A 26,839-nucleotide genomic window follows, 5' to 3' on the forward strand; every position below is an offset into this window, starting at 1 on the left:
CTGCTACCAAAGCTTAAGCAAATGGATAAAAGGAAGGATACAAAAAGTGCATAGGAATTAGGGCAGGATATACTATGACAGAAAGCCTTATAAAGATAAACTAGGCAAAAAAAAAAAAAGCGGTTTTGTTTTTTTTTTTTTTAAACTAAAAAAGTGGGGATAGGCTTTTGCAGGCAGCTTCAGCCTTGACCTTCATTTGCTATTTCAAGACTGTGGCAAATGCTTAAAGCACAGGATTTATGCTGATGACCACTGCGCTTGGTTACATACCCATGCATAAGTCATGTTGACACGTTCAGGACACTGCTACTACTGCTGCAACACCCACTCTGCACGACTCGTGCTGGGGTCTGACTGTCCCATAGCATTTAGAAACCTCCACCATGTGCCATGCAGTGTACGCCAAACACGATCACTGCCCTTTGGAGCTTACAATCTAAAAGACACCTAGGTATAGCATGTAGATAAAAATTGGACAACAGGAAATGCAGGAAGGAAGAAAATGGCTAAAAGTAGTAGAAGCACATACTAATTATAGAAAAATTGACAGATTTAGAGTGAAAACAGTATTTAAAATGTAAACATAAAGGAACAATCTCTAAATATCCCTGCTGCCACATGTCTTTCCGTTGTGGTGGTAATTCAACACAGACATTTCCAGAGAAGCAGATTTTAGGGAGCGATGCAGAATACAGTGTGTTTGGCCTTACAGATTTACTGATACCTCCATTTCACTCATGTAATCTCACAGCTCCTAAAACAAAGACTTTCTTTAATACAACAACGAAAAGGATGGAGATGTTGAGTGCCCGCCCTTCCTCTATAAGACCTGGCAGGGTAACGCTACCTCGCAACCTCTCCACTAAGTCCAGATGTGCACCTAAAGTGGCACACTGCGTTAAGGAGGATGCTATTACAATCACCATTAAACTTCCTGTACTGTAAAACTACCCTTATACAGATATAACTATCCACTCTAAAGGATTATATTTCTACAGGTTTTAATTATAAAATCATTTGTATGTTAAAAACCACATGTAAGCCACACAACAAAGTCTTCTGGTCAGAAGCACTCTAGAAATGCCATGACTTGTAGGGCCAAAATGGTAAGATACGGTGCCCATACGGACAAAACACAAAGTCCCCTCCAAAGCTAGGAGGAACATTATGCTTTGTACCACTGGGTGAAAACTCACATTTTTATTCCCGTTTCTTGACTGTCATTGATATTTTTAGCTAAATTCTCACCTCTCCACCTCCTAAAGCCATGTGTTTCTTTGTAAGACTGTCTTGGCTATATATTTTAGAAGGGAATACCACTTTCCGCTTACTGCATTTTTCTTCCATACCTTGGAAAAAAAACACTTTGAGAACTGAATTTACCAACAATTTCTTCATGGAACATGAATCCTCATGAACTTTCACCAAAACACTCATTTTCCTATATAAATATTGAAGATATATGCATAACACTTAGCTTAAATAACTTTTAAGAGAGCTCTACAACAATGTGAAAACTAATTTCATCACCACAACTTCCTCCCTCCCTCCCAGTTATGGGTCTGCTGGGGAAATATGACCACGTACAGAGGCAAGTACAAAAGGCAGTGCTGGCATCTAGTAGTGTAGTACTTAAAAATGCAATTAGGATGCTTGTATGTTTGGCTACCAACTGGACACCCCTTACAAACTGCTTATGGTCCTGAGGCAACACTAAACACTTGCTGCACAAATTTACTCTGAGAAGCTGTCAGTCATGTCAGATAAATGCAGGTGGATTTATCAGATAAATAATGACCAGGCTCCACTTTTAATAGGAATTCATGCAAGGCTGGGAAATACTGCAGAGTTGGGTGCCATTGAGAGTGAATAAACAGGTTACAGACGACCTTGGTCTGCTCAGTCTTCCTCGAGGTATTTAAAAAGTCAGTCTGTGAACACTAGATGGAGCTAAAAGATCTTTTTACCCACGCCTAGAGGCAACACTAATCTGCAAATACTCGTCTCTACGATTAATGCCAATTCACACGTTGTATTCTAAGCAAAAGAAAACAAAAAAATCATCTACCATCTTTCCATCTACTGTGCACCTGCTCGTCACTTGTATCTGTAACAAGACTGCGGTAGGGTATGAATGAAATAGTAAATTCCTTCTGGCTTTGTTTTCATGTAAAATAGCTCAGAATATAAGCAGCCATCTGTACCTTAAAGGAAAATACAATTTTCTATCCTACTGGAACTCTGATAAATTTGAAGATGTTAGGGAAGTTGATGTCATACCCATCCTAATCAATGTAACAGCAGTGGGATGCTTTCCTCTGTAGTTCAACCACCAGGATACCATATGATTTTCACCTTCATGAATATCATGAATAAAAGTGCAAAAATAAATTGTTCAATATTGTGATCTAGGATGAAGTATGGAAAAAATTCTTTTGAACAGCAGTTCGATTTTGTGTGGTCTGGGCAACATTATGAATGGATAACTCAGTGCCCTGCTGCGTACATATTCCTATTTCAATTCAGTTTTCTTGTCACTCAAAAAAAAAAAAAAATACCTACTGTTGCATTACATAAATATAATTTTTTACAAAATATAACAAAAAATGAGATCAACAAAATATTTTTTAAAAAATTCCAAAACAAATAATTTCTTAACAGCCTCTCCTTTTTATATTCATACACCAACAACCTAAGGAGAACAGGAAACTAATAATAAACCTCAAAGAAGAGAGGTAACCTTTACAACCAGAAAAAAGCAAAGGGTGGAAAAAAAATACTGGGAAAAGGCAACAACCTTTCTTTTTGCTAGAATAAGTTCAAGTTTTCAATCAATGCTATGAAAGCTAATCAATGGAATCAGACTTTTACTCTCCTCTCTTAAAAAAAACTATTATGCATGGTAATATTCTGCCTCAGACACATCATTCCAGATCTGACTAACTTTAGATGACAAGTGCTAAGAACTTGAAGAGCACCTAGCACACGCAGTTTATCAGTTGTAAAAATCTATATAATCTAGAGTAACTAGGTATTTTATAAGTTACGGGCAGAGCATAACACTTTTATTTAAAATCACATGGCCTTTTACTTGAAAACTTGGTGTCTTAGAAATCAGTGAGACTATTCATGGGCACTAGTCAGCACCAATGAGAAAGGTGGGAATTGCTCATTTCTTTAGAAAAAAAAAATTTATGCTGGGGGTGCCTTTAATGAGCCACAGACTATCATGTTAATTTGAATCTGCTATTATAAGACCCCAATGTCTGCAGGTCGAGAGAGGTGATTTTGCCCCTCTACTCCACTCTGGTGAGCCCCCACCTGGAGTGCTGTGTCCAGCTCTGGAAAGCTCAAGCACAGGAAAGATATGGACCTGTTGGAGCAGGTCCACAGGAGGGCCGCAAAGATGATCAGATAGAGCACCTCTCCTATGAGGACAGGCTGAGAGAGTTGGGGTTGTTGAACCAGGAGAAGAGAAGGCTCCAGGGAGACATGATTGTGGCCTTTCAGTACTTTAAGGGGGCTTATAAGAAAGATGGGGACAAACTTTTTGTCAGGGCCTGTTGCGACAGGACAAGGGGTAATGGCTTTAAACTAAAAGAGGGAAGGTTTAGACTAGATAGAAGGAAGACATTTTTTACAATGAGGGTGGTGAAATACTGCCATAGGTTGCCCAGAGAGGTGGTAGATGCCCCATCCCTGGAAACATTTAAGGTCAGGTTGGACAGGGCTCTGAGCAACCTGATCTAGTTGAAGATGTCTCTGCTCATTGCAGGGGAGGTTGGACTAGATGACCTTTAAAGGTCCCTTCCAACCCAAACTATTCTTTGATGAGTCTATGATCATGGCAGGCACTGTCAGAGTAGGAAGAAAGGTAAAAATGAACTTTGTGTGCCTTGCTCAGTCACAGCAAGACAATTCTGCAATGTGTTAAAGGAGGAAAAACAGAGCAGAGCTTGCAATGAGCTTTGTCATAAGGCAACAGCTTCCAAATCACAGTGGGTAAACACTGGGGAATGGATAGCATCCGAGTGTCCTGCACGATGAAGAGGAAGAGAGGAGGAGTGAAAAAAGGCTGGTCTTTGGTAATTTTAGAACATGCCAACTGCAGCTGGAAGGAAGCAGGAGCTGATAATGGGTAAGTACAATGGGAAATGGGCATCAGGCAAAACAGGTTGGCACAAAATGCTTTAGAGCAACACAAGGATATTCCACTCCACGTTTGTGAAGTGAAGCAGGGTTCCAGCTCAGCATCAGCACTTCACAGAGGAGAAAATTACATAGAGCAAAGGGAATCTGGACACACAATTGGGAACAGATTAATTTTTTTTAGGCTATGCTTATTTTCTTTGAGTGTTAGTATTTGAAATACAGAAATCAAAGGCATAAAAATCATTAGGTGTGGTACAAAAGAACATAAAAAGTGCAACAAGAAAAGTATAAGCTGAATAGCTGTAAACAGTGTTGGGAAGCCAGATTTACTTTTCTGCATGGAATATATATAATTTAAAATACAGTACATCTCTCCACCTTTCTACATTACCTTCCAAAAGAGAAGAGTACAGATAGGTACCACTGTCGTTAACTCTGCCGAACACCTGAGGAACCAGTGTGCAGGAGGCACACAGTAAGAGTTTGTCCTAGCTTTACCTTTTATAAAGCATGCTCCCATTACATGTGAACAAACCACACATCACATAGAGACATCCAGACTATGCTTACTAATCGCCCCAAAATTACTCTGTAATATATGCAAACAATTACGTGTCCTCTTCTGTGCTTGTGATGGCCTGACATCAAGCACTGGTGTCACCTCTTCCACCAGAGGAGAGAAAGCGGAGCCTTAAGGGTGCATCGCCTGCTCCACATGTGCAGCCTAGTCCTTGGCCAGGGTATTCATGTTCAACCACCACAGCAGAGAGCAATCCTGTCGCAGGAACACCATAATCCCTCGTGGAAGGCAGGGCTGATATCTCAAGCCCCAGCCACCAACCCTTGTAGATCCAACCCACCTCCCCCTGAAGACACCTAGCTCTTGCTTATTTTTTTCAACAACTCAAGAGAAATCAAATTGCCTTCACCTTTTGAGCAGAGGCTGCTCTCTTCTCCTGCTTGGCTTTCATTTCTGCGAGAAGTCCACTGCCCATCACCTGCACGCCATACCTCCGGCCCCCTTGTGGGCTTCCTTTGCTGTCACCCCTCTCAGCTTTTGCAGCATCGTCTGGCTGTGCCTCCTCCAGCGAGTCTGGTGTCTTTAATTCCTCGGATCGCTCTGTACCACCGTTCTGCTCTGCAGGCTTTACCTCCTTCTTGCTTGTGTCCACAGCTGGACTTTTTGCAGCAACCTTGGGTGAGGAGGGCTCCTCTGCCACCAACACAGTCTGAGGACGTTCAGATTTGGAGCCTCTTGACTTGATTAAGTTAAGGAAGCCACTCTTCCTTGAGTCCCTTTTCTTCTTCTCATCACCTGCTTCACTGGGCTCACTGCTGTCTGAACTTTTAGTTGGTGGTCTCCTAATAAAAGACACAGACATTTTAAACTCTTCACTCCCCTCCTCCCTCGCTTTTAAATAGTACCAAATGACTTCTCCTGGCCAAAGCCAATCTTTTGTATGATCCATATGTTGCCCTAGGCTCAGTCATTAGCTGGTGTCCCTAAATTAAAAACTGGACAATTAACATTGATCATACTGTCTTGAGAATTCCAGTGCTGGCCTTGTGCATGGTATAATGAAGAGAGGCAGCCATTCCATCTGCACTGGGCACCAAGCCGTTTCCAACACCAACAAGGTGCTGCTTCAGTGGAGCTCTGCCCAAGCTGTCTATGCACATACAATTTCACTCTGCTCTGTTTCCAGAGCTAGCTACCTCCGGTTTGTATCTGTCCATTAGTAAAAGGAGAACAACTGATCCAGGTACATGATTTACAGAGCTTTTGGGGGATCTGGTTTGTTAAAGAGCCTGCCTGAAATAGGAACTAGTTGTCACAGCCATCTTCTCTCAGTAAGGAACAAGGAGAGGTCACCTTTATAGTGCAGATGCTTATCCTCAAAATAAAAAAAACAACCCCAAACCAACCCACCTCACAGTAAGATTTTCTACAGGCATCTTATGAAGAAAGTATTCACATTTGAGGGGAAAGCTAGGCGCATAACATGTCTGCATACGAGCACCCCAACTGGAGAAAGAGCCAACGGTGCAGCAAATGGAGCAAAGATCCCCAGCCATGGGCATGGCCAGGGATGGGCACACAGGGATAGTGCAAGTTCACGAGGACATCTGAAATGAGCAGGTGGCAGACGCCCAAGGGAAGCACAGGAGGATGCAGTAGTCTGTGAGCACCCTGAACTTAGCCTGGCTAATCCATTTTTTCAAAGCTACCATAATCTTACAACTACACGTAGTATATCACACGTGGCTTCACATGTCACTACAGATATTTATAACTCACAGTGACTTTAAAACATTTGCTTTTCCTGACACAGCTGTCTACCAGTTAACACCTACCATTTTCCTTAATGGATGTCACATACAGCACAGAAGAGGTCATTCCAAGCTGCCTGGAAACTGCCCTGGCTTTCTATTTATGTAAGTATTCCTTCTATTTATGTAAGTATTTGTGTGTGCGTGTGTCTCTGTGTGCGTTACGTGCACAAACGTGCATGAATGCAAGAATATCTAGATGCCTGATTCTGTAAATATACAGCCAGTTACAAAGCAATTGTATAAGCTGTATAACCCTTACACAAAGCTGAAGGAGTCATATCTTTCAGATGAATGTATTGCCTAAATCTAGAATACTACAAATTGGTCAAACATGTCTTCAACATATTTCTAAAACAACATAAATCTACTGTCATCTCTCAAAACACTGTGCCCAACAGCAGTCCTTACTAGACAAAGAAACCCATGCGTGTACCACCAGCGCTGGAGAAGAGAGCCTCGCAGCTCTAATGAGCTCCACTGAAGAGTAAAATGAAGTCAACTGAATTATAAAAATACACACTAGTCAATAATCCCCTCCACGTGGAATATTAAAGCAATTTATTACAAAGTAGTCATTTTTAAGGGAGGGTAATTGAATTCACAATGTCTTGACTACTAAGGTGTTTTCTGACTTTGACAGCAGCAACCCTGGATATTGGAAACAGAAGTCAAATACAACTTAGAAGTGCTACTTACCCAGCTATCAGGATAAATTATTTAATTTTTAAAAAAAATTACATTTGAACTTACTTCGAATCCATTTTTGTCACTTTCTTAGTGAAAAATTCATCCACGCCTTCATCCACTCTCCCCATGAGGCCATTCTGATCCCCTTCTGGAGGCACTCCAGCAGACACCTGACAGAAAAAAAAACTCTCTCTGGTATATAATAATCTAAGCATATTTGTTTCAATGATAAGAGTTAAGACATCATAAAAATTGTGTGTGCCAACCAAATCTCAGTGCAGACGATGGAATCACCACTGGAATTCCCCCTTTAGTCAGGCCAGTTGATGCATTACATGAAATGCCAAATAACCCAAACCACCAGTGATAAATTGGATACTGCAATGCAGGAGGTCAGGGATAAAATGCCTTGGGCTTGTGAGAATAGAGCACTAATTCAGTTAGAGAAGAAAAAAAGAAGTCAAAGAAAAATTAAATCCTGATCAGGTGGTGACCTGAAGAGAAAGTATTTTCAACAGTTAGCTGTTGCCCTGCTCAGGGAAAAACGTATGTTCTGGAATTTGGATTTAAAAACAGAACTTCAGCAGGCTAACAGAGCCTTTAATAATTCATTCGATCCAGCACTTCCAAAAGCAGAGACTCTAAATACAGAATCAGGTGTTTCACTTGAGGAACCGAACACATATTGTCACCGAGTGTCTGAAAATGGAAAACCTGCTCCCTTTCTCTAGTTTCAATGCCCGCATTTTGAACATGGGTGACTGGAGGCACCTAAACCAGGATGACTTAGTAATACCTGCCAACCACAAAGGCCCTGTGAAGACTACCTGGTGATTCTGCGGCCTCCTGAAGAAGAAACATGCCTTCTCCTGGGAGGATTTCTCATGTGGTCTAGCTCCTGTACATGGCTTTGATGTTGAAAAAGCTGCATTACCAGTAGAGAGACTTCCTTCAAGTTAAATGCCATCTGGAAACCTTTTGGGGGACTACAGAGGACTCTGCAAGACCCAACCCAGTTGTATTCGTGGTAGTGCTACCTATCAGGAATCAGTCTGACACAAAATAGCAGCGTTCATAATTTGAAATAATTTAAATCAAGGAATCTCCTAATTGCCACGATTACTCAGAGTAATCCCATCTTCCGTTTTCGTCTGGAATACACACTCTTTTCTATGCCTCTAAAAAGAAAAATAAATACTCTTAAAAGCTGCTGTTAAGACCAAACCTAGCCTCATTACGCCAGGGAAAACGGATTGCATCTGAACCAATGCTTTGACACATCCATGAAACTTCTTACTTTCCAGTGGCTGAACCTTGTTAGAAGCCTAGTATTTACTTTGTTATAAAAGATAATAGCTAATATTTTATTGATACCTGCTGTAGTAATGTAATGCTGATCTGAAAAGAGCCCACCTGGTAACAACTGCTTTGTTGCCAGTCAAACCGCATATTTTCCATAAAAACCAGCTTTATTCTAAGCAGCACAATGACTTCTCAGACTTCCAACTCTGTCAACCTTTGTTTTTTTTCTGTAGAGAACTTTCTTAGCTGGAACATCTGACACTAGACAGCAACACATATACTGACTGCATATACTGGGTTGGTCACAGCAGTGCTGGTTGTCTCAATGTAAATATTTACCTTCTCAGTCATAAATAGTTGACACTGACATTTCAACTGAAACGTCTCAACCAAAGTGGCTGACGCATTTCAACACAAATGAGAAGCCATTTAATATTGATACCGGAGCCCTCCAGATAGTAGGAACAAACATGTAAGTATCAAAGGCAAGTCCATCTCCTGAAAGATGCAAGAATCCAATAATCTACAGCAAGTGAGAAGATCTACCTCAAAAAAGTTTGCATCTGAAAAAGCAGCAAGTTCCTAAAAATGTACTAAAGGCATACACAAATGTTGAGGGCCTAATAAGGTCCTCAAGGCACAGGATTTTCTTACAGATATTTACTCTAATGCCTTTTAGTGATCAACGTTAATGTAAAAGACTGAGCTCTGGTTTATTTTGTGTTTTAAGCTAAAAAAAAAAAAAGCAAAAAAAGCTAGCTAAGTTTTCACTTGTCAATTTTATTTTTCTTTAGCCTAAGTTTAAAAGTGAGCCTTCTATATTTCTGTATTAAGGAAAAACTGGCTTGGAAGCAGAAATAAAAAAAGGAATCACAATCTCTTTCATATATTAGAGATTCACCTCCCTGCTGTAGTAAATCTTCACACTTGGCGGAAGAACTCATGAGGTTAAGATCTCACAAAAATCTAACTGATAAACAACTTTTTCATTACACTGCTTCAAAGCTATTTGGGGGTGGATGGTGCTGAGGTTTTCTTCCCCGCCCCCCCGCCCCGGTTTTTTTTCCCCTCTGAACACTCATTTCAGTAAAAACTCTGACAAAACTATGAATCTTTCTTCTGCCCTCACACCCACCCCAAGTTAAAGCTTTATATTTCTCCCTTTTTTCCCCCACTCCATTTTTCCCTTTTTTTCTTACATTATCCAGCTTACAAAGAACAAATCTGTTCTCCAGCAAAACCAGAGAAGGAAAGCTATGATCACCTGAGACCCCTTAAATTACTAAATGGAAATAATGGGAACAGCAAACAACCCAACAGACCTGCTTTAAGCGGTAGAAAAAGTCAAGATTTTGCATCTCATGTTCCAAGTCCTTTTCTTAACCGCTGCTTTCTGTATTCTCAAAGTGACAAAACTAGCAACAAATCATTTCTGCAAACAATGCCACAGTCCACTCATGATTCCAGCCTTCAAAATTTCACTGTTTCATTTTTGGAAGCATCAAAGCAAACATCTTAAATCTTTCAAAAATTTGTTTAGACTTGTAACGAGGTCAGAACTAGTAAGGAATTAAATGGTCCATAAAAACAAGGCAGGGACAAATGAGTTTAAGTAAAAAAGTTCCTTTCAATTTCTGCAACTAAATAAACCCTTAATTTCCTAATTAATTGAATATGGATGAGCATTCCCACAGCGGTGCACTATCCTGGGAAGTAACACTTCTCCTCTGCAAGAAGTAAGCTTTTGTTTCTGTTGAGCAAGACATTGTATGTCCCAGTTCCATGCCTGGTAGCGAAGCACTTGCCCCCACTTTTTCCACACCCCTTTGCAGATGGCACAAGATGCGCTGAGTAAGTTTGGAAGAGAGGCAAGTTTAGCAACTGGGAAAACATGTGCGTTCTGCAGAATTGGAACTGGAAGAAGTAAACACAGATGTGTTTTCACTACGACGCAGAGACCAGTCCATCCTCCTCCTACCTCTATCCTTCCCTGTGATAGGGAGTGGAAAGTTGGCTAGAATATCCCCTCTGCTTGAAGGTTTCTCCATTTCCAAGTGGTGCAAAAAGCACTCTGCTGCCTGATACGATCTTTCCCAGCATTAGGGAAATTTTCGAGGGTCCTCTCCACCGACAATCTTCAGGGAGCAGAAGAGGCCACAGACATTCATTAGTAGGCAGCATAACTCAGAGAAGCAATGGCTGCCCCTTGATAAGGGTTACTTATCATATCAGCTGTGCTCTGTTGCTGCGAGATAGCTCTGTAACTCCTCCAGATCTGTCCTCACATGCCCCGAGGACATACCATCACGGAAATAAATCTTTATTGATGTGGTATGCCTAGGAAACGGAACTGTGGGAACCCCCCACACGTATACTTGGGTTCACACCAATGCCTTTCGTAGACAGACACTGCTCTTCTGTTTTGCTTTTCTAAGGCAGGCTCCAGCACGAAAAGCAGATCTGTGACTATGCAGATTTGCTGGCCCGAACACCATCTTTAGTTAAGGAGCTGTGGGAAGCTGGGTGTCACAGAGTAGCTCCTCTGAGAGCTGATAGAAATAAGAATTCATGCCAAGTTGCCACATCTTAATGCAGGCAGAAAAAAGGATTAAGACTTAACAAAACCTTGCAATATAATTGAAAAGTCTCATGATATTTTGTGCGTTTCCTGTGAAAGCTCCAAGTACCTCCAGAAACTACTTCCAAGAAAAAACAAAAGCAAATTAAAAAAGGATGAAACATATCCTGGTTTTAGGCTGTGTCAAACAAGACAAAAAGCTTGTAATAGGGATTGCACACTGAAAGACATGAATACCAGAAGAAAAATTAAGTAGTTGCTTATGGCTTTTAAAACTCTAACAGTTGTCCTCATTACATTGCAAGACCTGACTCATGGCAAAACGCAATCAAGAGACGACATCGCCAGCAATATTTTAATGTAGACTCACTGCTGCTTGGCTGGGCTGCTGCTTTTTATTCCTTTTGGGTCTTAATTTTGTAAAGTGTTCCAGTTTTCTCCCTTCTTCTGATGGCAGCTCTGAAATGAATCCAGAAGTTCGTTTGTCTGGCCTGCTGGAAGGAAATGGTGGGTCTTCTATATGGATAGGTACTTCTTCCAGTGCTTTATCTAGATCAAATTCCATTTCTAAGAGAAATCAAAACTTTCTAATTAGACTTAAAATGCTATTTAAAACAAAAGACAATGCCATTCCTCTCTTTTCTGGTAAATAACTATAAACACATTTAGAAAACTCAGCCACAGCATGTTTGTGAGCAGACAGAGCACCGTGAGCAAGTATTTACTACCAAACACACTAGAAAAGTCACAAAACAAAGCAGCCAGTGGGGGCCTCAAATGCAGTCCAGAGGGAGGGAGAGTCATCTGGGCTTTTCAATGAAGAACTACCTAGAAGAATCTCAGGCAAGCAAAGAAGCAAAAAGGTTTTAAAAATTCTAACTTACCAAAAGCTCTGGACACCGGCCGGAGCATTCTACTGTGGATGCTTTTCCTTTTTGATTTAGGAGTCATCTATCAACACAAAACAAAACAAAAATTACTTTAGAGGACAGAGGAAATGACAAAGAACACCTTTTCCTTTCTATCCAGCAAATCAGTTCTTCAAGCCTATGTATCATTTCAAGATCTGATTGCGTTGAACACCAGGAGGGAATGGGGTTTTTTCCTACCCTTCTCAAATATTCAGAATTTTTTTCTAAACTGACATTTTGTTCAACTGACTTTGATCAGAACCAGGGAGGTAGTTTATTCTTCCCACTAATACCATAGGCTGTACACATGATGATTGTTTGAATTGTCCAAGCGTTAACTCATTGATCCCCAACTGCGGAACAAGGGGAACTATTAAAACCTGACCTCCGCATCTGAGATCATGAGGCACAGAAAAATTAATTCCTGCATCCAGTACTGCACTGTTAATGACAATACCAGGGAGAGTCTCTCCCTTGGTTCTGGCTTTTATTTTTCATACAAAATACACTTCCTCAGTTCGTTTGTTAGTGACATGCTACTGAGAATGATTGGAATTCAGATATCTATGCCTCTGGACACCACCCCACAGCTCACCAAACTTCCCCAGGAAAATGCAGTCCTGGAGCCCACGGCCCTTCTTCAAAAAGCAAAAATACCTTGTCAGTGTTAGCAATATCTCCAGCAAACACATGACTTCCCTGGACTTTAGATACGCTGAGAATAGGTGGAAAGTTACCTTGGCATAAATTCGATGTAGTTACTGAAAGTTACGCGCTATTATTCTTCTCATATTCACATTCCCAGAAAAAAAGGAATATGTTGCCTTAAGAGCACAAATACCCAGAATTAGGACCCGAGTTTGTTATTTTTGGAAGAAAGTTGCCCTTATTTTCTTGCCTGAACTCTCCTGAAAGTTTGCATGGCAAGAAAGACAGTTTTGCTACAGGAAATGCATGCGTCACCAATTCCAAACCTCTTAACAGAGCTCAGCACTGTAAGACTTTTAAACCAAAAGCCGATCTGCACGTTTTCTAAAGAGTTAATTTTAAATGACTCAGCTTCTGCAAAGATGGGCTCCTTTTGTGGTAGAGTCGTATGTGCTGGCTTTAGTGACATCCACACGCTTCCATTTACTTGCTAGTCTTGAAGCCTAGTGGCTTCAAATCTGGAGTGTCAGTCAGGAAGCTGTTATGGCTCACAACTCATTAACAGAATTGTTAGTCAAGTTTAGTAGCATCAATTTTATACAAGCCAGAAAAGACATAGTTGTCATTGACATTTCAGACAAATCATGAATTATTTAAGGTAAACATTTGCCAGTTTTTATGTATGGGAAGTTCAGTGCACAGACTTACATGTACTGAATTCATATTCCCATCCAAAGCAGGCAGGAGGATTATTATGCCACTGTTCATATGCTCAGGGGTTATGACAGATTTTCCTAACAGGAAAGTTATTACCCATCTTCTCAAGACCAAAAAAGGACCTGCGGACTACAGAGCGGGCAGTCATAGCACTGTCTGGGCAATGGAGCTTTGTTTTTATTGCCACGCACATCACCGGGAATAAAAGATACCTTCAGTTGTTGCAGGTTTCCACTTCCACATTTGACAAGCATCAGTAAATGACACAATAGTTTCAAGCCCAGCCAGGAAACAGCTTGTCACCTGAGCAGACTTACCCTGAAACTAATGAGCAGGCAAAGCGCTACTGCATCGAAAGGTCAGACATTACTTTCAGAGTTACCAATAAATTAAATGCAATGGATTCAACGGCAAGTGGCTGGAGAAGTGTTGAAGTTTTTCAGTCAAAATTGCAGTGGATGGTGCAATGGGTAGGCAGCTGGGAAGCCTCTGAATTGCACATCTCAATAGCTGCCAATCTGTCACCCAAACCTGAAACAACCAAAGGCATCCACCCCTCATGTAAGGAAGAGTTGTAGCAGCTCAGCATTTCGGGAACAGCAATTAGGAGTCACTGTCAGTAGTTCCATGGTTTTATTTTCAGCCACAGCCCATTTCTCTTGTTAATGTATATTTGCATGCATTTGGGGCTGCTCGCCACTTTTTTTTTCGCTGGTGCGACTGGAAATTACATCTAGTAGGATAACACAGCAACTCATGTGCTAAAGAGAAAAGAGGACAGAAAACAAGGATGATGGGAGACCTCCAATTGCTCAGTGGCTTCACAGCCACAGCCAGCGTTCCGAGTGCTCCTGGATGAACGCAGACAAGCCGAGAGCTGCACCAGCCCAGGGCACCCATGGAAAACAGCCTGGGGCAACTTTTGAGGTTCCTGTGCAGGGATTTAAACGCTCCAAGACATCACCAACAGCCAGGGACAGAATAATTTCTTCTTCCTTCCCAGACAAGAAGATGTCGCCAGATGACCCTGCAGAGCTTGTGCTGATGACCATAAGCCAGCCTCTGGATCACTGCTATAACTTACTGTCAGCTTGGCATGATCCATCAGCAGCTTGGTTGCTGGGGATAAAGGCAGAGGGATAGAGACGCCTCCCATTTGCTTTAACAGCATGAATAACAGCTACACACACACTTTTATTTGAAAACCTTCCGTTTTCTAGCCTGTTTAGGAAGTGCACAGATGAAAGGCTTCTTGCCAAGTGAACTTTCTAGATCACACGCAGAGCAAAATGGGTCAAAGCATTAATTTAAATAGGCCAGCGTGCTCTTTTTACAAAATATTAGACTTAATCTCAGCTTAGTATCTCAGCCACTGTGCAGTATGCCACAGTAGCCGAGCACATGTCATTACCAGAGGGGATAGCTGAACTCCTAGGGAAAGACCTCTGGCCTGAGCCCCATTTCCCGTAGATCATGGGAGCTGCTCAGGTTTGGCAGACGTGCATCTTCTGCCTTCCCAGCACCTCTGGCCACACAAGGTCTCACACATGTGACTCTCCTGCCTGTCTTTTCACTCGTGGCCTTTACAGGGGAACAGCTGTTAGTATCAACCTCCCCTCCTTCACTTCTTCCACGTCTTCCAGGGACATTCCATTCTAGCAGACCACCTCCTGAACGTCTTCCTTGTTTTGCCTACTTTTCCGTGAGCACACTGTAAGCTGCCTGGCAGAAAAGATAAAAAAAATTAACTGCATCTCTGGGTCTTGGGAGGCCCTCTTGAAAGTCTGACTGCACCTATGCCACTGAGATCTCTGGAAATGACTACACGAAGGTACCCTTCTGCAACAGATGGGAGCCAGCAAATCTCCACCACGCTCCCAAATAAGGGCTTATTTAGAGTTAGACACTCTCACATGTCCAAGCTAACTTTAAACTCCCAGGATCTCTTCCCACAATTGCTTTTCCAGATTCCTCCCTTCTGACTCTGCTCCTCACAAAACTATGAGCTCTCTTGAGTTTTCTTATATTACCAACTGTGGAAGAACACTAGTATCTTGGGAATTAAAACCAACAACTAAAATCAGTTTGTTTTGAGTGCTAGAAAACAATGTGCTTTTAGCAAAGGGGACTCATATACTCTATATTCCTTGATTATACAGATAATTGAAATTACTGTCAGTGCCGAGGGATATGCTCGTTTCCATGTTTTTCTCCTCATCCTCCTCCAAAGTAATTTATATTCAATCCTATTAGATACAGAGATGCTCTGTGGCCCTCCTGTCACTTCCCTTTCAAAAAGATTTCAAACAAACTAATGAAATCATAACTTCCCCCTCCCTCTTGAAATTCAGCTCTCCAACCAGTCTCCCTTCAACCCTCCTTTCTGCAAAACAACGTTATGTGTTTTCAGCTTCCGGAACACATTCAGGGCGACAGCACAAAAAGGTGAGAACAGCAGTCAAAAGCTCAAGGAAACACAACTGACTAAACTGAGATAACCCCTGACTTCTCCTCCATCCTAGTGGCAAGAAAGCCCTAGTTTATGCCCATTTTTGAGCTATTCTTTCATTAAGCTGGATGACGCTTGAATATAAAACCAAATCAACAGATTTTCTTTCTGAGCAGTAACACTTGTGCTTATACCTCTGACATCAGCACTCTGCTTTGGTTTGGTCTTAAAGCCAAGGGATGCTTTAAATTCAGATGTGATGCTACCCGAACCTTTTTATAAAATCCATTCTCATCCCTGAACAGCTGCCTATTTCATTTGTAGGTGCAGACGGATGGCACTACAGTCTCCCAGGAGACTCACAAGGCAGTACAGAGGCAAATGGAACACAAAAACGTAAACAAGTAGGCCAGAAACTGCAGAGCTAAAAAAATACTTACACTTGTACAGCAGAGAGTCTCCATGCAGCAAAAAAGAAAGAAAAAAGAATATGAATGGGGAAGACAAAGCAATAGCAGTTCTCAGGAAAGGAGGCAAAACCAGAAGTCACCAAAATAAAGAAAACTAAAGCCAAAATGCTTAGAAGTCTTAGCAGGGAAGGTGCCATGCAAGAATGAGGTAAAAGTCCCTTGCATTTTGGGGTACTATACACTTTGTGTTTCCAGAAGATAACCAGAGAAGGGTGTGATCGCTCTTGTTTTTCCTATATTGGGACAAATTCAGATTTTCAGACTTTCGTTTCCAATATATGTCACTCGCCAATGCTGCCAACCTGACACCTGCTGTCCCAACGTACTGTGTTTTTTCATTTTGCTGTCACCAGCAGGGAAAAAAAAAATCCTATAATTCTGTTACTTCCTAGTCTGAAGGAAGCTTCTGAATTAAAAATCGGCAGTTTGTTGTGGAAAGCAGGAAAGCGAGGAAAATAAAACAAAGCTTCTCTTGAAAGACTGAAAAGGGATGCAAGTCTGTTCTCCTGAGGTTTAAATAAATCTAATCCAAAGCAACAATATTTCTCCTTCCCATAAGGAGGTTTAGAGGCGCAGGCTTTCAAGCACTTTTGGCACATTATAAGACTGCTATTCCATTAATAAAGCACAACCTTTCCTCTCCCCTTCAAAAAAATTAAAGGAAAAAAGGAAGCAGCACAGGCATCATATGAAGTGAAGCAATGCCATATCGCGTCTCTTGTGTGGCACCTAACCAATCACACTCCTCCTTAATTTAGAGTAAGAAAAAACAATTATTAGAAGTGCGGTTTTGTCTTCAAGTTGCATGGGAAGTGCTGCTATAACAACACCGCAGGTATTAGCAGAGTGTTTGTGGCAGAAGTCAATAGTTATGGTCTGGATTAAACTTCTCGACAAGGAAGTGCTGCGTTTTTTAAATGGATATTGCACTGGCATTTAATTATCAGCAGTGAAAACAGTCTGCGCATAACACGAAGTTCATCGTTTAATTGTTGAAGGGATATTAGGGTTGGTTTTTCAATGCTTTGACATTTTCAACAATAACGATCCACTTGTCACGGTTCATACTTCTAAGCTTAACTGTAGCTAAAGATACAATGGGCTATCTTTGAATAGCAAGAACAATGTTTTTGCACATAGCTGCACTCCTTTATTTTCCTACTGTCCTCAGGGGTTTTGTTTCTTTTATGTGTTGGGTTTTTTTTAATTTTTATTTTCTTTTACCTTCATAAACTTTGGCTTTATACAGGAGTTCTCAGCTAACAGCGATTCAGGCAAACCTCCTCATTACTCTCATTTTTGTACGCTATCCACAGACACATACACTCTTACTCCATTTTCCTCTTGCCCATCTTGCATCAGGAATAGCGTGGCCAGCAGGAGCAGGGAAGTGATCGTGCCTCTGTACTCGGCACTGGTGAGGCCCCACCTCGAGTACTGTGTTCAGTTCTGGGCCCCTCTGTACAAGAGGGACATTGACGTGCTGGAGCGTCTCCAGAGGAGAGCTACCAGGCTGGTGAGGGGTCTGGAGACCAGGTCATATGAGGAGAGGCTGAGGGAGCTGGGCACGTTTAGCTTGGAGAAGAGGAGGCTGAGGGGAGACCTCATTGCCCTCTACAACTCCCTGAAAGGAGGTTGGAGAGAGGCGGCCGTTGGCCTCTTCTCCCAGGTGAATAATGACAGGACCAGAGGAAATGGTCTGAAGCTGCAGCAGGGGAGGTTTAGATTAGATATTAGGAGGAATTACTTTACTGAAAGAGTGGTCAGGCACTGGAACAGCCTGCCCAGGGAGGTGGTTGTGTCACCATCACTAGAGGTATTTAAGAAACGTCTAGATTTGGCACTACAGGGCATGCTCTAGTGGCAGAGATTGTGCGGTTTTTTGTGTGTGTGTATGGTTGGACTCGATGATCTCAAAGGTCCTTTCCAACCATGAAGATTCTATGATCTTCTATACTACCGTTCACTAGGGCTGCTCTGAAATTGCTGGAGAGACTGCAGAATCCATTGAGAAACATCTCGAAAACTGAAGCCATTTTAATAAATCTCCAGCACACATCAAAAATCAATCTCTAACACGCTTTCTCTTTCAGACAGCATTCGTGGTAGTACTGCAGTGCGTTCTGTGTATTTAACGCATAGGCGGGAAACTGAATTTGTATTATACAAGCAGCTGGAAACATGATTAGGACCAAAGTGCAAAGCAACAGGAAGCAATCCCAGGATTTGGGGGAGTTTATGGCTACGATCCTGATCCAGCAAGGGCTCGTGGAAACGCCTTCCACACTTTAGTGATCACACCTAAGTGAGTGTGACTACTGAGCCCCTTTAAAGTTAAAAGGTGCTAAACAGCCTGTGGGTGGGGAGTGAGGAGGGAGCAGGAGGAGAGGGAGGCACACAGCAGGCGATAGGTTAGACAAGGAAGCACCACTAAGCAAAGCAAAGACTAAGGGACTTGCCTGAAGCCACCAAGGAATCTGGCTGCTCTGCAGGGAACCTAGGGCCAGTCTTCAGACCCCTGAAGTACTACGGACCGCGAGGCCACCCAACCCTTTCCTTCGTTTGCTCTCAGCATAACTGCAAAATAAAGGGGTCTGCCTCCCACTGTACACAGGCCTTTGCTAAAGACAAAACACCAACCCACAACCAAAAACTCCCAACCAAATTAAACCCAAACAAAACTAGACATTGGATTGGGGAATCATAACGATGTGCCAACTGGGAATAGGCTGTCAGAAAAGACATTTTCAAGGATCTTTCAGAATATTTTCAGCCAGTGCTAAATTGTTTCAGCTATATGTATTTTGTGGGGTATACCTTTTTAAGAAAGAGGCATAAGAAAACACGGCATTTTATCACAAGTACTGCTGTTTTCTTTCGCTGTAAGGAATCCTGACCTGTAAAGCTATCATGACACCACTTCAGTCAATTGACATTTCCCACGCTGCTTATATTCTCCTAACGGCCTTTGACAGAGATGTCATACATCTGTTCTCATTTTAAAAAAAAAAAAAAATCTAAAAAAAAAATCTTCAGGTATTCTTTGTAAAGCCCAGCAGGAAGTTGACCAACTTTGCTTTTTTGCGTATGAATCTTTGGACACACGGGTGTCTTGCCATCTGTACAGAAAGCCTTAGAAACTAGAAACTGGCTATTGCTTGCTTCAACGATTGAAGATTTTATAACGTGATTTCCAGGGTAAAATCCTCAGCATGGCTTGCAGATATTTAGCTATGTACTTCCCACTAGCAGCAATGGTAACCTGAATCACCATCCTTAGAATGTCCCCCTCGAGTGCCATTGTCCTTGGAAAGTTAAATGCAATGCTAAAATCCATGACAGCTAATGGAGTATTTTACAGGGGACAGGAGAATAAGGCCACTAACACATCATTTAGATGGCCAAGCTGCGATAGGCTGCTGTTTGTTTATACAACTGTCCTGAATGTAGTGGCTATGCATTTTAACACCAGCAGAGGACCTAGTCCTGACCTTCTATTTCAGAGTGTTGTCCTCTATATGGAAATACTATATATAAATATAGATTTTTAAATAAATATGGCATACAAATAATCCATACATGAATTTAAGGCGTATGATTGTTTATTTCCTTCCCTTCCTCAGGAGTTGAATTTCTAGGGAACGAGCTGTGGTTCAGAATTAATTCAATTAGTCTCATCTAAACCAGCCTGACCTTTTGAATTACTTTGTACAGCAACATTTTCTGAAAGAAAAGGAGTAGCGCGGCAGTAAGATTAGCTCAATAGATTTGCCCTTGAGCTCGTTTCATTTTACTAGCCAAGAAACCTTTGCTTTTCTAGTTGCTGAGATGTGGCTCATGTACTCTGTGATATTTCAGCAAGTATTTCAATATATTCTTTTAATTCAGAATTCTGCACTTACATCTTTCAAGTAATTTAAAATTCCTGCTAATAAATATTCTTGCATATAAATAACCAAAGCTTTTATTATGAAGAGTAAAAAAAAACAGATGCATGAATTAAACTGAGCAGTTCCTAAAACTATTAAACTGATTTTTTTATTTCATGTTCTGAATGAGTATCCTGCAAGGAACTCTGCCTGCAACTACCACCTGCAAGAGAAAAAGCAATTCTCTGTATCATCAGTTCTGGTTTTTACTTGCTTGTGAAGAGGCTAGCAGCATCTTCCACAACAGCTGGGCTTTAAGACGAACAAAGAGGATGGTTCCAACTAATTTATTTTAGTTACAGAGTAAGTGTAGAACAGCGAGCTGCTGCAGGTCAGATGGCACAAACTATCTCTTTAAGCCACCATGACCTGCTTGCTTGTCGTTGTCCATTACCTTCAGCTAGCAAATGCTGATGTAAAAATTACTTTGTTTATGACCTAAACTTCCATGTAGTAAGAAGAAAAAGCTCTTAAACTCAGCAAATATAGAGGGGTGGACAGCCATTTAAGATACGCTTAGGCAATTCTTTAAAGACCATATGTATCAGGTGCCCTGGGCAATTACGTCATTAAAGCAAGTTTGAGGTAAGGTACTCCTGAATGGAAGTGTTCAACGTCAGGTAGAACAGGGCTTTGAGCAACCTGATCTGGCGAAAGACGTCCCTGCCCATGGCAGGGCCGTAGGCTAGATGATCTTTAAAGGTCCCTTCTAACCCTACCCTTTCTATGATTTTATGAAAAGGAACTGTTGTATCTACCTGCCCTACAGCTTCCCAGGACTGAGAACTAACACAGCTTCTGCATTTCTCCATCCTTCTGACAACCTGAAGCAAACAGCTACCAAAAGGATAAGTAGTCATCCAGGCAAAAACCAGCAGTCATCTTACCACCATCGTTAGACCCTTTGGGGGCAGGCGATGCATCGCTTGTGCTGAAGCGGTGACATTTCAAAGGAGAAACGCTACAGGGAGACTCCTAATAGTGAATCAGATATAGTTTACCCTGGGCGGGGAAGTGGACTAGTAGCCTCCCTGCTCAGAATTACGATGGGAGGTTTTACCCTTGAAAGTCCGGGAATACTTGAGCTGCTGCTCTTTTCTCATTGAAGTTTGTTTCAGACATCTTTCCAGCATGTACAGTAAAGCTTTATACCCCTCAGATACTTTGAGATATGCTTTGTGAACTTAAACATTAAAATAACACCACCAACCTTCTGAATTTTAAGTCCTGTCAGGAACTACTATATCAAGATATCTCCCTTTTAAAACCAGGAGATATCCTGATAGGCAACTAGCAAGTATTCTGAGACCCGGCATGGGAAACAGAAATATTTAAGTAGAGTGTTTGAGTTTCTCCTCTAAAACAAACTGATAGAAAGGGTCAATCATAATTACCCAAGAGAGGATGACAAAACTCAAAGGCTGGTCTATGGAGTGCAAACATCTAAGTGTGATACATAACTTAAATAACACTGCTTGGTCAGACAGTCATGGGCAGCATATGAGCCTAGGAAGGACACAAGCACCATGAAAGAAGAGGAAGATGCCTACCTTGCAAAGCAGGAGTGCTCACCCCCAACCATGCCCTACAGAGCAGGACGGCTCACCCACAAGCGTGGCATTAAGTGCTGGCTGGCAACAAAGCACTGGATTCAGCAATTTCTCAGAGAGTATGGACACAAACTTCCCCTGGAGTATCTAGATACCATGGTATTGGAAATGACCCACAGCTAAAATGCACGAGATAAAAAGAGGTTCTTCTGATCAGCTTTGAATGAAACTACCCTGACTTTTCAATTGCTTTGTCTTTCTATCCTGCTCATTCTGTTTTCTTTAACATTTGCTCACTTGAAGGTTTTTTTTCCACAAGTGCTTTTCATTTCAGATCAGTATTTCAATCCTGTCAGTACTGACCTCAAAAATTCACATTAATTTCATCTTTACTCACATGAAGTAAGACCTTACTGTAGAGATACACCCACCACTTTGCAATGAGGCTTTAGCTGACCTGAGTAGCAGCAGAAGAAATAATCTATTTACCTCTACGTTCTCCTTTAGCTTGAGAGAGAGATGTTTTGAGAGGAAGCCTGATAAATTTATGAATAGGATTGTGTGTGCAGTTGCCAGTGATAGCAGGGATGAGATTTGATGACCCAGAAGCTGTCTTCTAGCCTGTTGGCACTACGTACTCTTGGTCTTATTTATTTACTTAAAAGTTTCTATTCCAGTAACCTAGCTCGTCCTAAGCTCCTTTTCCTTGACAAAATATAGCAAAAATCTAATGGTACTCCATAATCACCTGCCCTAACACAGAATTCCTCTCCTCTGTTCCTGTGAGCAACTATTCTTTATCCCTGCAATACGAGGTATCAATTTGCAGAGCAAAAAATCGCAAGCCTCCTGTTCTTCTGGGTGAAGCGAGAACCACGAAGCACTCTTAGTGAGACAGACTCATGCATGTGCTATTTTCAGTAGGTTCTCCAGATTTCAGAGTAAACAAGACTCCCCCATGTGACACAGATAAGTAAGTTGTGCCAAATTATTTATTTGAGACACTGGAAGAATCAAAAAGCAGAAGAAAGGACCACGCAACCTATACAGAAAATTCCTCAACCACTTGAGAAGGTCAACTAGCCAGATATTAATTGAATCAAGAAGCATTATGGCTGCAGACAGATGTGTGCTACAGACACAGCACTATTAGAGGTTATTCTCATGCTGTTTGCTGTTGTCCCTCTGCCAAAGGTTACAGAGTCTAGATTTTGGCAAGAACTCCCCCAAAGAAGCTCTTGCTAATCTGCCATGGGAAATAACAAGTAGGTTGTTGTAAACAGAGGCTGTGGAAAGATGAATTCTGCATCTATTTATGTTGAACATCAACTGACTCCACAGCTCTGCTGGCAGAAGGGATTACACAAATGCCCGTCAATCCAGCCCATGCAAAGGGACTTTGTCCTTATAACCTCTTAACTTTACCTGAAGTAGGTACGTGAGCGCGTGGGTGATCCCTGCTGCTGGCTGTATGGGCCAGTGCTGGCTGGCAGGGCAAGCGAACCCAGGTGGGGCTAGTCACATCTCTCACCCAGAGGTGGATGGGTGTCCACCAGCACGCTATAGCTTGAAACAGGTAGCTGGTGCCTGCTGAGATGACTCCGCCTGCAGCCCGGGCATTCAAATTCTTGCTAGCAGAGCAGTGAATGGTGGGACTGAGCAGCTGGGGCTAGCACTACCTATAGACTGCATAGCTACATGTTCAAGACCTTTCTGTCTGCCACAGACTAACTTCCTAGTAGTAAACTCCCTCTTAAAACCACTGCAAGCAAGTTAAACTCTCAAGACCAGTGTTTCAGCGAGTGCTTTGTTACTGAACTCTCCTCACAATGTGGCTTTTTCACGACACATGAAATAAAATGATGGAAACTCAGTATCAATAAGAAAACTGCTACCACAAAGGATGTAACTATGCACCCTTCCCTCCACCCCCAATACAACTCTCCATCTACTAACGCAAAACAAGTTTTGGGAAGACAAGTTTCTGATACAGATATGCCACCATGCAAACAGAATACCCAGAAGCTGCATTTCACAATTCTCATTTTAACCTAAGCAGAAAACAAGCCTCCAATTTTACACTACTTTTTTTTCTTAACCAAGCATTCAGTGCTGTTACTAGGAGCAGTTTATCACATTCTTCATAGACTTCATGTTGTGCCAATAACGTATCTCACATTATGAGAAACAGCTTTGAACTCCGACTACGAAGTCTCAGTTGGTTTAAGAAAACCATATTATATATCAATTATCCATCACCTCCTTCCACTCAGAAGGCCAAGAAAAAGACACTGAAAGCCAGGTTTCTTTTAAAGTGTGTCAGCTGGGAACACGGAACCCTTCATGAGCCTGACAGAGACTGTAGTCTGTCGTCTATACGTGTAACAAGCATTGAATAAACACAGATAAGGACCTCTAAGGGCAGTGATGCTGCTGCAAAACTTTATATAAAGGAACCCAGGGAAAGACAGGTAACAAATATTCACAATTAAAATTAATGTAATTGTAATACTAATGGTGAGGCTAACATATAAACGCACAGCTTGCAAATAAACAAGATATTCACAGGTTCTTCAAAATTATCACACCGGCTCCCTTTGTCTCCTGCTTTCTCAGCCACAGCACCGCATGTGTAGGGGAGGGCTTAGGGACCACGCTGGCACTGTGCCAGCGTCACCCTCCTGGTGACGTTCTCATAAACTCTCCTAGTTTAGGGGTGAGTCAGGAATATTACCGGACTCCCGCTGAAGTAGATTTGCTCGCACGCCTGTGATGGAGCCTTTTCAGAAGCCAAGAATACTCTCGCATACCATAATGCCAATTCCTGGCTTCCCACAGAGTGCTGTATTTACTACACATCAAAGGCCCATTTCTGCTAACGCATACAAGAGAGAAACTCAAGTGTCACAATCAATTTAATCCGGCATTCATCCAGGCTGCTGCCTTCGCCCTCATCCCTGCCTGCTTGTTTCTGCCGCTCAGGATTTGTTTTGTGAACCCAACCAGAGGACTAGTCAGTTTGTAAACTAACCTGCGAAAGAAATCCCCTGTAAAAACCTTAATTTTCAGCCGAATCAATTCCCACACCCAGTTTGTAGTGAGGCTGTGTGAACACCAGTGCAAGTGTGAGGGTGTGGGCAGGAAAGAGCGAGCTGTGTACAGGGGAATGTGGAAATGCTCTTTTCAGGAAGAACAGTGATTTTTGCTGGATTAAGCCCATCACAGAGCTAGAGCTTTATTTATAGCACAGGAGAACACAGAGAGTCCAACAGGAACTGGGGTTTTATTGCAGTAGGCGTTCAGTCTTTCATCCAAAAAGCTGATTATCTATGCCTGGGACAATTCTGCTGCAGGTAAATACAGAGCAACAAGAATCAGATGTGGTAGTACATCAGGGCATACCAGAGAATCTCTACTTTAATTTGTCTTCCTACAGTATCAGTGCACACATACGTGAGTTTGTACCATGATTTTCTCCTTCCTCCAGTGAAAGCAACGGAAGGGGTTTCTGTTGTTTTAATTCCAATTGGTTTTGGAGGAGGGGATGGGGAGAGAAAAGGTTTCAGGTGGTGCTTTATGAGTTTTCTTTTTGTTAAAAAAAAAAAAAAAAATTATTCTGTTGTGAATGCAGTTTCTCCTTTTTCTCTGAAAACACTGAGGTCCATACAGTCCTTGCTTTTCAGAACCCATGGGTTCATAAGTTTTCACCTGGATACTGGACTAATCTGATAAATCTTTGACAATGGCTAGTTAGTACATTCCCAGGAAAAAAAACAAACAGCACCAATCTACAAGCGTTCTGCTACTTCTGAAAATTTTCTTCTCTACTGTACAAGTGACATCTATTGCTTAATACAGACTAAAACATTAATATATTGCTCATGGGATTATTATTCTTTTTCTTTTCCTCCATTAAAGTCATAGAACCATCTCTATGGTTAAAATCAGAAACAGACGAGAAATGGCTAAGATTTAATATTCATCACAGGCAGTCCTTTTCTATTAACTACAAGCATTTTGGCAAACACATAATTTGCCATCCAAGCATTTCTATCTTACACTGAAATGCTTTAAAGAAGATTTATAAGCAGACTTGTATATTACAACCTACAATTCCTTTACATGTTTCAGACAATTTCCTAGCATACCTCTTCATAACACAAATAACCTCTGCTTTGCTCTAAAAACACTACTTATCCTGTCTGTATGCTTGTTACTACCTACAGTAATAAAATTATATTCCTGAAATGGATATTTTAAAGATGATGAGTACACATGTTTCTATTAAAAAGCTATTTCTCTCAAAACTTTTCGTTAAGTAGTGGCTCAACTCTGGTGATCTCCTTTTAGTATTCTGGAAACCAAACTAGCATTCAAATAGCTGAAAAAAAAAAAAAAGCTTTAAAATATAACTGATAAACCCAAACAAATAAAGATGCTTCATTACCTTTTGGTGGGGGGAATTGAGCACTGTTTAATATCTCCTACTCTTGCAAAGAACTAATGGTTATGAAAGAATAAAGTACAACTAGAAGCATTACACAAAATCAAATAAGTATCTACCTACACAATTACACATACCAAGATACATGATATTCAATCTCAGTAAAAAAGGGTGCTTTATTTAAAGTTAATTTTAAAATGCATGCATTAATTTAAAGTGTGTCACTCCTCTCATATATGCACAGAAAAATTTAGAGAAAGCGTACTATTTTATGAAGTTAATTCATGATTGAGTCTAAGCTCTGAAAAGCAGGGCATGGTTCTTCCTTTAATCTGAGAACAGCAAGTAATTTTCTGCATAAAGATTTTTCTTTCCATCCTACGTGCACGCAACTTTTATCTAATGACTTATTACCATCAATGTAGCTCTAATTAAACATAGACAACTAAGACAGCTGTAGATTAGGGAAGCATCAATTTACTATATTGCAGCTCAGGGAGATCAGAAATTCTCGGGTCTGTAATGTTCCAGCTATTGCATCCTACACTGGACCACTCAATCACTCCCAGTGTTCTTCAGAACTCATTTAACAGACTAGCAAATTCTGGTATGACTGACAAATCTTTCATATTACAGGCTCTCAGGCCACCGTTAAAGGCTGAATGAGA

The 26,839-nt window shown here is 41.4% G+C and overlaps 1 protein-coding gene across 4 annotated transcripts in view; it reads right to left on the reverse strand.

The window, feature by feature from the left end:
* CARMIL1 (capping protein regulator and myosin 1 linker 1) overlaps positions 1-26,839 on the reverse strand; it is a 199,467-nt gene that overhangs the window by 14,158 nt on the left and 158,470 nt on the right. For 2 of the 4 annotated variants that reach the window (XM_063326384.1, XM_063326386.1), the window contains exons 30-34: positions 16,219-16,236; positions 11,938-12,004; positions 11,424-11,620; positions 7,237-7,343; positions 5,082-5,514 (exon numbers count right to left, since the gene is read on the reverse strand). In XM_063326384.1, coding sequence (XP_063182454.1) covers positions 5,082-5,514; positions 7,237-7,343; positions 11,424-11,620; positions 11,938-12,004; positions 16,219-16,236 — 822 coding nt within the window. The remainder of the gene's footprint in view (positions 1-5,081; positions 5,515-7,236; positions 7,344-11,423; positions 11,621-11,937; positions 12,005-16,218; positions 16,237-26,839) is intronic. The other 2 variants (XM_063326385.1, XM_063326387.1) reach the window with 1 other exon arrangement.

Source organism: Chroicocephalus ridibundus, chromosome 2 (assembly GCF_963924245.1).
Source record: "Chroicocephalus ridibundus chromosome 2, bChrRid1.1, whole genome shotgun sequence".
NCBI lineage: Eukaryota > Metazoa > Chordata > Aves > Charadriiformes > Laridae > Chroicocephalus > Chroicocephalus ridibundus.